Below are 13,310 nucleotides of genomic sequence, written 5' to 3' on the forward strand. Positions count from 1 at the left end.
CTATCTCTTTCAACTCTCTGGTTTAAAAGCCCGCATTTGCACTTTTGCCGCCTTTCCTGTAACTAGTCTAGTCCAGATACAGATTTGCTGTATCCAGGACTGTATGCAAGCTTCTGAGCCCACCAAGCCTTTCTGTGTTGGAGGGAAGCCTTCTAGCTTATCAGTGGGAGTGGTAAGCACTAGGTAGCCTATTTACCACAAGAGGAGTGGTTTCTGGCCCAGAAATTGTAGTTTATTTCAACTTTCTGGTTTAAAAGACCATGTTTGCGCTTGTTTCCCACCTTTCCTGTAACTAGTCTAGTCCAGATGCAGATCTGCTGTATCCGGGACTGTTTGTAAGCTTCTGAGCGGTGCCAAAGTCTGCTCTTCAATTTTTCCACAAGATCTAGTAGTTCTCTCCTCTACTGCACTTTTACTAGCTTATTAGTCTAGCACTTTACCAGACTTCTTGTACCAATTATTGTAGCACACAAAAGTGCTACCAGCACTAAATGTTCTACAGGGAAACAGCTACAGTACTTATTATTAATGACCACCCTTCCAGGCATGTCTAAAGGTCAGTTTCCTGTGCATTCTCCAATTAACTTGGTAAACCTAGGCATCCTGAGGCAATGTAAACACTGCCTCATGTACACTGACAACCTCTTGCCTCCCAACACTCATGCTTGAGGAAGATTTACTTATATATCCAGATTGGAATCCATGCACTCTCCAGCCAAGACCGGAATAGCTGATCAGAAGGAGAAGGTCAACACTTGCACCACACCACATGGAAGACATAGCCATCCAGAACACAAACCAGCACTGCCTTCACATAAAAACACAAACCGCACATCCACCTTCGTGGAGGCTCTCAATAAAAATCTACTCAAACAGCAGAGACCTCAAAGACAGAAACAAACTCAACCACCACAACGCAACACCAATTACAAGACACATAACTCTTCTAAACACCGTGCCACTCAACCAAAGCCCCAAAGGCAAAACAGCATGCCCAACACACTAGTCATAGGTGACTCGATAGTGAGGCACACTGATGTCATACTCACTAGGTTGAATACGGAGAAAGTAACAGTAAACTGCCTGTCAGGCGCCAGGATCCGCCACATAACGCATGCACTCAGGTCCCTCAACAACAGGTACAAATATGACTCTGTCATTGTACATGTGGGTGTGAATGACCTGACACATACCTTCCCAGACTACATGAAAGGAGACATGGAGGAGCTCTTGGATTATGTAGCCCAGGCGGGTATGACCCCAACCCTGAGCAGCATCCTACCATCACCCAGAATGATACCACAGTACAAGCAGAAAATTATTGATTTCAACAATTGTCTAAGTTTCTGGTGTCATTCTAAGGGGATCCAGTAACTGTCTGCCTGGGATGACATGACTGACAGACTTCGATGCATTGCCAGAGATGGCCTGCATCTGTCACCCCTGGGCTTCCAGATACTAGCCAAGGCTCTTGCCACCCCATAGTGCCTTTTTTAGGCAGTGTACCAAAGACCAAATTACCACCGTAACAGCTACAAACAAATGTAATCTGAGGGTCATGCTGCTCAATGCTAGAAGGCTAAATCTCAAAATGCACTTGCTCAAAGCACTCCTTAAAATGGAGAACATTGACTTTTGTGCTGTAACACAGACCTAGTTCAAGGCAGCAGAAAGCACCTCTGCACTACCAGGCTATAGCTCATGCCACACCAAGCTCCAAAGGCGGTGGTGTTTCCATATTCATAAAGGATGTGCACACCTCTAGACTAGTAGCCCAACATAACCCATCTGAGATACTTCAGGCGCAGCTAACATTGGGTAAGACAGCAATTCAGTTCGTAGTCTGCTATAGGTCCCCAACCACATCCCACGACTCACACTCCACATTCCTAAGCACCCTGGAGAATATTAGGGTCCAACCTAACACTCTCATACTGGGTGACTTCAAGTACCCCTTCATTAACTGGGAAAACTACTCATGTACCAATACACTTGCCCAACGTTTCCTGGAATTCATTAATTCCAATGCTCTGGACCAGCTCATTCTTACCTCCACTAGAGGTAGCAACATCCTTGACCTGGTCATTACTAACACGGGCGACCATTGCTCTACACCAATAGTCAACTCCTCCCTGGTTACATCCAACCACAAACTAATCACCTTGGAAATCCACATTCCACCCACCCCCACTCCCCCCCACAAAGGTAACCACCATGAAAAACTTCTCCAAATCTAACTTTGGGCTCCTAAAAACAGATGTGCTAACTTCACGGCACCCATGCAAATGGAGATCAGTTGCATGACCGCTGAATCATACGCAAATGCACTGTACAAACACATACAGACATGCATGGATCTCACCATACCCAACAGAACCAAAAAAAGGAAGCCAATCAGGTGGTCCCCCTGCCATAAACAAACTCTACAACAGAAGGAGGAAAGTGATGTGGAATAAGGTAACATCCCAAGACTGGAAAAACTCCCTTATCAGCCTCAACAAAAAGTTGAGATCCCTCAACAAATCCTCTCAAGCTATCTATAAAAACAGAATTGCAGCAGATAGTAAAGAGAACTACAAGGCCTTCTATAGTTATGTAAAGAGTCTGCATGGCAATATCCAGGTTTGCTCTGAGCTACTGCGTAATGGTAACTCCTATACCGAGCCAATAGATATGGCCAATATACTGTCCGACAGATGCAGTGCCAACTTTACCTCTCCCCCCCAAGGGACCAGTCACAATACCAGTAGATTCCCAGGCACCCAGTATTACTGCTGCACAGGTTAAAACAGCACAAAGGCCAAGAATACAGCTTCTATGGGACCTGACAATATCCCTAGCTGTGTACTACATGAACTACAGAGTGAACTGGCACCTCACCTGTGTGCCCTGTTCAATCACAGCCTCATCTCAGGCTTTGTTCTTACTGAATAGCACACTGCTACAGTCATCCCTCTCCACAAAGGAGGAGCGACTACAGACCCTGGGAACTACTGCCCCATTAGCCTGATGAGTCTGATATGCAAAGCTATGGAACGCATCATCATAGACTTAATAAACAAGGATATAGGGAATCTCCAAACTCTGGACCCCACACAGTTTGGTTTTGTGAAGGGTAGATCATGCCTGCTCAACTTGGTCGACTTCTTTGACTAAGTCACCAGAGGTGTGGATGAAGACAAGGTAGTTCATACAGCCTACCTTGATCTGGCCATGGCCTTTGATACCATTCCCCACTCAGGAATCATACAAAAACTCACTAAGCTAGGCATCAACCCCTGTATCACTAGGTGGATTGCAAACTGGCTCACAGGTAGAACCCACAGTGTGAAACTAGCTGACTCCAAGTCAGACTGCTGACCAGTCATGAGTGGAATCCCACAGAGTTTGGTCTTGGGTCGTCTCCTGTTTGGTATCTCCTTCTCTGAAGTTCAGGTCAACACGAAGAGACTCTGACTGAGAAAGTTTGCACACTACTGCAGGTTGTGAGCTATCATCAACTCCCCGAGTGATGTTGACATCTTACAGAAAGAGACCAACGACTGGTGTCAGAACCATGGCCTTACGCTCAATGCCAAAAAAATGTGTCATCATCTCCTTTGGGGAAAACCCAGTTCCCATGAATTACCACAATGAAGGTAGTCCACTCAATACACAAGGCATTATAAGAGATCTGGGAACAGAGGTCGACAGCAACCTCTCTTTTGACCAACACATTGCAACTGTGGTCAGAAAGTCCTTCTATGTGGCACATCTAATTACTAAGGGTTTTGCATCCAGGAAGAAAGAGGTCATTGTTTCCCTCTACTTTTCCCTCATTACGCCAATCATTGAGTACAATGTCTCATTTGGCATGTACCTCACTAAACACCTGCAACAACTGAAGAAGCCTCAAAAGTACTTCACAAAGAGGATCCTAGGCCTTTAATTTGTCCCATATGGACAGACTAAAAAAACTCCAACTATTCTCTGTCTCATATTGCCTACTTAGAGGCGATCTCTGCTTGACCGACCCAGCTCTGTTAGAAATGCTACATTTAAAGAAATCCCAATCCCTCTGCACCACACGCTCCAGAGACCTCAACCTCATTACCACAATCAACAGAACATGCTGGAGGGAACAGATTCATAACCCAGAGACTGCCCATACTATGGAATAGACTTGCCATACATGTCAAGTAGAGCACCTCACTGGCCCTCTTCAAGAGAGATCTTGATGAGTGGATGGGAAATAGAAAATTCACCCCAGGGATCACTCCAGTGGCTTTACTCGACAGAGGTACTGGGAACTAAAGTCAGGTTGCAAGACGCCAGTGTAATCCTATGGGCTAGGCTTGTAAAGGCCCCAGGGCCATTAGCCTAGTACACACCTAAGAACCTATGAGAGGCAGAATACGGGCTCTGCAGTAACTGGCAGACTTGGAGTAGATGTTGCAGATTTTAAAGGGAAGATGGAGAAATGGTTTAATATCATAAGAGCTGTAGTGTTCACGAAGCAGTTAGATATGAAAGAGGGGGTAACTTAAGCTTTAGCTAAGTGGAGAGCTACTAATTTTAAAATAGCAACATAGATTGGAAGTGGTGGGCACTTTGTATTCTGACTAGATGGAATACAGTGGGATGGCCAATATATTCAAATAGCTGAAGGGGAGTGATTTTACAAAATTAGCATTTTGTGCTTACAACAGCCAATGAAAGAAGAGAGAGAAGGAGATATGTGGTCAAATTAAAATAAGGGGCAGGCAATTAGAGAAACAGGGGAGTTTAAAAACACAACAGCAGGATAGGAGGGTTGAGAAAAAAAACTTGTGTGTGACTCACAAGAGACACAGCTGTATTATCTTTCCTAGTTTAATGTAGAAATAAGTAGTAAATTATAAAAACGAGAAAGGCCTGAGTACACATGTATGTCTCTCTTCAAAAAAAAAAAAAAAAAAAAAAAAAAATCCTCTAAATTAAATGCATTTTCAAGAAATCACAAAATCGGAACCAACCTCATTTAAATTATTTATTTTAACAAGGACCATGAAACAAATAAATTTGACAATGAAATATCCCATGCAGTCACTACCACCAAAGTATGAAATATCCCATGCAGTCACTACCACCAAAGTACTGTGTAAGTGATGAGTAGCAAATAAGATAAATTATACTGTTTGTCTAAAGTACTGCAGTGGTGGTGCTGTGGTAGGGTTATCGCCTCACACTTAGACATTGCATGTTCGATTCTCAGTTAGAGCATCTTCTGTGTGTCGACATGCGTGAATGGGCGTTCCTTCGTTGAAGATTGTGCATTAGGCCCGGCAAGCCAGCACATACAAATCTACTGCCAATCATTAGCGGACCGGAGTTCCGCTGTGGCGACCCCTAACCGGGAAAAGCCGAAAGACTGTTATACTGTTTGTCTAAAGATATATATATATATATATATATATATATATATATATATATATATATATATATATATATATATATATACACACACACACACACCAGATTTACTTAAGAAAGCCTGCCATATATTTCATGCAATGATTAATACATTCACAGTACCACAACATGGATGCTACATAAAATCATATTCCTTCTGCTTTTCAGCTGCAGGCTATTAATAATTTCTGAGTTTATCTGGTGCATATGCATTGAAATGATGTACAATTCTCACAAGGTATTTCTGAATGTATAGTGACAAATTACCTGAACAGGAAATTCAGACTTTGTAAGAAAGCCAGGTTAGAAACAAATAACACCACATATACCTGCGGTTTACTCTAATTTTGTTCCTGATGTCTTCTGATTACACTTCTCTACCTCCAAAGTAGTTCAAGCAAAGGAAAGCAGCATATTAATATTAAGTGATCATACGTTACTATGATGTACATCTATCTGATCGGTAAAACCAAACAAATACAAAATGAGCAAAACAATGCCTTTAAATGACATGTCTTCTTTTGTAACTGTCCTTTCTAGTAAACACATTTCCAGTGTAACACAGTATGACTTCAACCACCACCTTTGTTTTTTTTTTTTTTGTTTGTTTTTTTTTTCTTTAAAAAATGCATATCAATCCAGAGTTAAATGCAGTTACCACAGTTGCATATTCAGTAAGTCAAAACTTATTACTGTTGAACAAATGTGCTTTAAAAGGGACTGCACAAGTAATCCTTTCCATGTCAGTTTAGAAATGATTCAAAAATTAAAAACTGCATTGTCAGTAATGACCTTTTGTCAAAATTTGCTGGGCATTAAATACTGCTGAGCTAAGCAACAAGACATCATGGGATTATGTCTACTTCAGTGCACATTCGTGTTACAAAATGCAATCAATGACACTGCAAAATGAACACACAAGGGATCAGCATTAAATAACAAACTATAACATTGTTGTAAGTTATAACACACAGATTTCAGAAAGGAATAAAACAAATATTACTTTTGATATCAACATTCCAGTTTCAGTTATGTTTGTTAACATTGTTGTATGCTTTCTGAATGCAGCCATCTACACTCACCAAAGGGTGCTTGCGCTTTCGACCAGGTCTTCCCAGTTTCTTCACTACAGTCCCATTGCCTTGTTTCTTTTCTTCCTTGTTCCTTTCATCCTTATGTTCCCCTTCATTCTGCATCTGTGAACGAAAAAAATATTCACAATTCAAATCACCAAACCTAGTACCTGGCAACTATTCATAGTTACTTATCAGCACAACTACAATCCACTTTAATGACCTTCAGTTTAATCTTACATTTTTATGTTAATGTAAGATTCTGAATACTTTCAGAACAAATATAGAAGCAGACAATGGGTAAGGTCTAATGGGTCCAAGTATTCTCTTCACTTTCACCACTTACTGTACAATACTTGGTGGTTTCTTTCTCTACATTCATTCTCCTAACTGCTAAATGCATTCAAAAATGTAATCACTTGGTTTTACCAACCATTTCTTTTGGTCATCTACTGCAAAGGTTACTGCCTTTACATGTAAAATATGTCTTCAAATTAATCCTCAACTTGTGCTGTCAAGCTCAATGTCTTGCTCTTTATTCTCGATCATCCCTCATTGTGAAATACTGCTGGGTACACATACCGATATTTCCCTACTCTTGTCATACAACAATTTTTTGTTCTCTTTGCCCCTGCTGCTTGTTGATCGGCATCTGCCCTGCCAGAGAATAAGCACATTCATATCCCATCACCATGGCAAGGGTCAGTTAGGAGGTACCATCATTCACATAGCCATAAGAGGAGGTTTGTGAGTTTCTTTTCACAGGCATAACCTTGTTGCATGCACTTTGTATTAGTGCATGGCTAGGATCGTGCAATGGACTGACAGTGAAGAATGGCTTTCACTTCTGCAAGTGGTGTACTCTTCATGCTGGGACTCCTCCTCCAAGACATGGCAGGTGGTTTTCTCTGTCTCCACCAGGGGAAAACGCACCTACCCAGTGTGCCCTCGAGTATATGCAAGCCCCTCCAGGACAGATAAGTGTCCCATTCCCTTCACTCCTCCCCCATCCTGGCTCCCCCAGTACTGGAGCCACTAACTGAACTGCGGTTGCCTGGCTGTGGTTCAATGTAGAGGAGCCCTGACTGCACTGAACCACAGATCTAGACTGTAGCCACACAAGTGATCCACACTAGTCAATGTCTTTATAAGAAAACAACTTCAGCATAATGTCTAATTCCTCAAATGGCTGAAAAAGTGAAGATATCATCCCTTTGAGGCATGGAAGGAGTGTATGAAAGAGTACAGGTAAGTGCTTTTAGCACCCAATACACAAAATGGAACTCAAGACAAATTTAAAAGTCTATATGCTTTCTTTAGAACAATGTCCTACCAATACCTTTAAGAAAAAGTGGTTTAAATAAAGAAACAATTTTCTGCATAGAAAAGTTCAGAGGTAAAGTGCTTTGAAAAGCAACAATAATGAGAGAGAGAACCATGAAATCCTAAAATATTAGAAAACAGTATTCATAGATTCATAGGTGTTTACTACGCTAATGAGCACAAGGGCCTTTTTAAGCCTAGCCATGCATCTCAAATCTCTGACAAGTTCTGATACCCTTGAGAAGTGTAAGCATGGGCATGGAAGATGAACCATTTATAGGTTACCTTTATCCATTAGCGACATAGGTGCCAAACCAGGGATGAATTTCCGGTTTCCCACCTAATTGTCCAACTTCCTGAATTGGGTTACAGAGGAACTCTGCTTCACATGGATGAGAGGCCTGTTCCATAGACATGGTAGTCGCTGGGATACATACCTATCTCTCCAGCAGGTCCTATTTATATCACAGGCAAGGTTTAACTCTTTAAAATGGATAATTCTGGTGCTGTTTGTTTTGTGGCTAGGCGGGAGGTCCATCAGAGTGGAGTCTGACAGTGCCCTGTATGTCAAGCATAGATCTCCCCTCAAAAGCTTGTAGGAGACAGAATACAGGGGGGGTAGGGCCTTGAGGCAGTCTGCATAGGACATTTTACTTACACCCTGTATTCATTTAGTGAGGAACATCTGTGGACATTCTAATTGCTGGATATGCCTGGCTAGGTACATACCAAAGGGGGCACTGTACTCAAGGACAGGTCTGATGAATACCAAATCAGTGGAACAATGACTTCCTTGGATTTGGATGCCATACCTTTGTTTATAAGTTGCATAACACAGAATGATTTTCTCACCAGTGTAGACACATGGTGGTCAAAGACTAGATTACTATCTATGTGTGTCCCTAAGTTGCTGACTACTGGGTCAACTCTATGGGGTGTGTTGTCAATGGGGTGTGTTGTCAATATGATAGTTATCAAGGATGGATGGCTTCGCAAAGGATACTATGATGCATTCCTTGACATTTAGTTTTAGTCCATGGCTCTGACACCAGTTGTTTGTCTGTGTCAGCCCTTCCTGGAGAATGTTTGTGTCAGTGTGAGATTCAATGACAACTCCCAGTTTGCAAACATCTGAAAATTTAGTCAGCCAGAGACCACTGACATTGGCCTTGAATTCTGAGAAGTAAATGCCAAAAAGGGGTAGTCCAAGGACTGATCCCTGAGGGGCTCCACTTGGGACTGGCCTCTTTGTAGAGGTGGACTCCCCAATTCTAACTTCCTGGGTCCTGTCTGTGAGCCAGTTGACTATCCACTGGGTGACCTATAGGTTTGTGCCTAAACTCTTGAGTCTGTCAACAATGCCTGAGTGAAGTATTGTGTCAAATGCCTTGGCCAGGTCAAGGTGGGCTGTGTGAACGATTCTACCCTCATCTGTTGCTTTGGTGACCTTCTCAAAGACATCCACCAGGTTCAGTAGGCATGATCTGCTCTTGACAAAACCAAACTGGGTTGGTTCCAGTGTCTGGAGGTTTACTGTATCTCTAATGATCATCTCCATGATAATTCTTTCCATGGCTTTACATATAAGACTAGTGAGACTTACGGGCCTGTAGTTTCCAGGGTCTGTAGATAGCCCACCTTTGTGCAGAGGGATGACTGTTACCTTTATCCATTCATGGGGTAATTACAGTCACCCACGAATATGGTACTGGGTTGGATGGTTAGTGTTTTTAATAAGTTTAAATACATGGTATGGGTTTCTTGGTTCACAGAGGGGGACCTAAAGCTTGCAAGGAAGTGGTATTGGTCTTTTGCCTATGGTGATTTGAACATGGAGCAGCTCGAGTGCATTGTCCAGTTTAACCAACCTTGAAGTATATTTACCTTTGATGTACTTTTTAGGAGCATTATAAAAGCAAATCCATTACCTGTGGCACATTTTGTCCACTTAAGATAATATTATTGATTGTTATGCTGTTAGGACTTTAGTGTTGCTCTTTTGGCATTTACAGTTAAAGATATTTGTGCTGTGATACACGTGGGGAATGACACCTTTTCTAATTTTACCTTTGAGTATGTTGAGACTTGATACTGAATTTTAAAGAAGGTTGATGTGAAAAGTTTATGCCAGCCATTAGCACAGTTTACTTCTTCATTCCTGAATATGGACTTTAAAATAAAACTGATTCTACAGTTTAAAACTGTGGACATGAATGATATTTATATTGGTCAGTATTTTTCTCTTCACATGTGAACATGCCTTCTTATGGCATCATCAGCACAGCATAAGAGGAATGTTTGACTTTTGGAAGAAGGCAGAAACATGCATGTTCACAGCTAGACGGGTTTGACTTTATTGGCCTGAAATTGTCCATAAATAGACTTAAAAGTAAAAGAAAAAAAAAGTCATGGACATTCTGTATTCCATTAGCTGAAACACCAGAGATCCTTAAAGGGTAATTTGCATATATCCCATGTTGCCTCTGATACAAGAGGTTTAAGGTATCACACAGTGGAAAGTCTAGCTTTGCTAGATTTTTCTTTTTGTGTTTTTTAACCAATTGGTTTTCCTGTGTGACCTTATTACTCATTGTTTTAGTTTGTTGGCTGGGATATTTTGTAGACAGCCTTATGTTTATGGATATCAATTGGGTATGACAACCCTGTGTTTCCAAAAATCAAACATTCCTCTTATGCTGTACTGATGATGCTACAAGATGACAGAAACACACATGTCCAGAGCTAGAAGTGTTTGGCATTAATTGCCTAAAATTTTCCATAAATAGACTTAAAAGTAAAAGAAAACGTCATGGACAATCAGTATTGCCATTTAGCTGAAATACCTGACATCCTTAAAGGGTAATTTGCAGGAATCAGACTTTAAAGAATGAAATGCCCGAAATAAGCCCTTGGAATAACACACACAATCTTTTCTGTACATCTGTCTAAAGCAGGATTAGATACAAGTCTAACCTTCTGTTTTCATTTTTTTAGAATACCCCATAGAAAAAGACCAACCCAAAGAAAAGGCTCTTCACAGAGATTTAGGCTCCTTAGGTTGGCTTTGCTGTTATGCCTTGACTGCTCGCTCAAGATGGACAAGATGAGTGGCTCTACCTTGCCTGCAAAGGACAAACTAACAGCCACAGAGTCTCCAGGTCCTTAGTGGCTTCTAGAGAAGCAACGCCCATAGAATCAATAGAAGATAAGTGGTCTGAGGAACCTGATTTGGCCACAGTCGAATCAGTAACTCAGGTAGTGAGGAAGCCAGCTTGACTATCAAGGACTGCTGTAAAACTTTCTTCTTGTGGATGCAGGAGGGGAGAAGCAAAGAACCTGAAGCCTGCTCTATGATCCAGCTAAGAAAAGTGCCTGATGAGTGACTAGCAAACTGTGGTTATCAGCCTGTAATTTGGCAATCCATTTCATTTATGCCACTTCAGTACAGTTCACAATGTCCCAACCTCTCAAACTTTCCTCAACTATTTCCAGTACCATAAAAGTACAAGAATGCCTTGGGTTGTTAAAAATATGTTTGTACAAAGCATTAGAAATCTTCCCATTCCTAATGTCACTTGTGCTGTAAAATATGTTCTTTCAAAAGCCTGTTGGTTTTCCTATATAATGTTTTACGATCAGCATAGGTATTCAAACTATATACAGTATGTGTTAAAAGATGTACAAATGAATTTGAGGTGGAGATCATATTGTACGCTTTGCAGGCTTTATAAGGAAAAAGTACCAACCCTATTAGATAGACACTTCTTTATCCTAGGTCCATAACAAAGCTGTCATCTCAAAGATGGATTTTTCTTAAACCCAAAATAGGGTCTATCACTGCCAATGTTCCTAATACTCTCATCTGACAGCAGGATAGGCCAATTTCTGCTGACAATGTCAAAGACCATCCCGTAATCCCTGCTGTAAATCAACATTAATCTAGTGGTAGAGGTGCCACTATAAACAGTAGTATGTGGCACAAAAGGTCTATTCACAGACTGACACGCCTTATCAAAGTAGTCTCAACCTCTCGTTGTCTTCAGTCTGCTTACTTCAGAGTGGGTTCTCTCTATCTCCTTGGGGTGATAAGCCCTACCTAAAAATTCTTCACCCAGGCTCTCAGCTGCTTCCAAAAATTCAGCATCACTAGTATGCAATCTAAAAATCTTAAGAAACTGTTCCTTAAGAACATTACTATAAACATGGGACAGATGCATACTCATTCAATGCAACAAAGTGTTTTTCCTACAATTCTTGCTTGTCATGGGCAACTCAGTAGAGTTACGAATTTGGAAGGTAACCCATTATTACAAATGACTTTGTCTGGGAACTTGGTAGAGAAGGAAGATGTTACCAATGATTTGGAAGCCTTTTCACTTTTATCAGAAGAATTGGGAGAATTCTTTATTTAAGTAAAAAAGGCTTCAATGGTAGCAAATGCATGTAGAAGTCTGTCTACATCACTGGGTGATGCACAGAGGTTTTAGTGTGTTACTTATACTGTGTCTGTCCCATGTTTCTTAAGATTTTTAGATTGCATGACTTATGGGGACACCTATGCTGAGATATTAAGACTCTGGCAAGCCCTCAACATCAAACGGAGGTTCAATTATATTAGACTCTTAATTGATTTTTTTTCTCCTTTAGAAAAAGAGCTCCTCATGAGCATTGAGGCACTACAGAGTGAAATTCAGCAGAAATATAAATTTGAAATGTTTCAATCCAGATTGGATGCAATTTATAATGATGTTTATGCATATGATATCAGGTTACAATGGCAGAAAAAGAAAAAAACTAGAGAGGGACTTTTTGGACTTTAAAATGTGACAAGTGGAGTACCATAGGGTTCAATCCTGGGTCCTCTCCTGTTTGGTATCTACATCTTAGAAGTACAGGCTAACACAGAAGGTCTTTGGCTAACAAAGTTCGCAGATGACTGCAAACTAGGAGCCATAAATGAAACTCCTAACGATGTGGACATCCTACAAAAGGGCCTCACTGAAACAGATGTCTGGTGTCAAAGCCATGGCCTCAAGCTCAATGCCAAAAAGTGCATTTTCATCCCTTTTGGTAAAAACTCTGTACCCATGACCTACCACATAGGCAGTAGTCTACTTAACACCAAAAGTGTAATAAGTGACCTTGGGACACAGGTGGACAGCAGCCTCTCCTTTGATAATCACATTGCCACAGTAGTCAGGAAATGCTACATGGCACACCTTATCACAAAACATTTCTCATCTAGGAAAAAAGAGGCCATTGTTCCCCTCTACTCATCACTCATTAGACCCATTAGAGAGTACAACGCTCCTTTTGGTATGTACCTCACAAGACATCTACAACAACTACAAATACCGTAGAAATACCTCACAAAGAGGATTACCGGCTTCAAACAGATGCCCTATGCAGACCTTCTCAAAAAACTCCAGCTTTACTCCATCACATATCGTCTACTCTCTGGCTAACATACACAGCTATGTCAAA

General features: G+C 41.2%; 1 protein-coding gene across 7 annotated transcripts in view; it reads right to left on the bottom strand.

The window, feature by feature from the left end:
• Positions 1 to 13,310, bottom strand: part of DNMT3A (DNA methyltransferase 3 alpha) — a 5,166,949-nt gene that overhangs the window by 3,762,048 nt on the left and 1,391,591 nt on the right. For all 7 annotated transcript variants that reach the window (XM_044062880.1, XM_044062879.1, XM_044062877.1 and 4 more), the window contains exon 4: positions 6,513 to 6,626. In XM_044062880.1, coding sequence (XP_043918815.1) covers positions 6,513 to 6,626 — 114 coding nt within the window. The remainder of the gene's footprint in view (positions 1 to 6,512; positions 6,627 to 13,310) is intronic.

The sequence above is a fragment of the Protopterus annectens genome, chromosome 2.part1 (assembly GCF_019279795.1).
Source record: "Protopterus annectens isolate FY-2018-M chromosome 2.part1, PAN1.0, whole genome shotgun sequence".
Taxonomy (NCBI): domain Eukaryota; kingdom Metazoa; phylum Chordata; order Ceratodontiformes; family Protopteridae; genus Protopterus; species Protopterus annectens.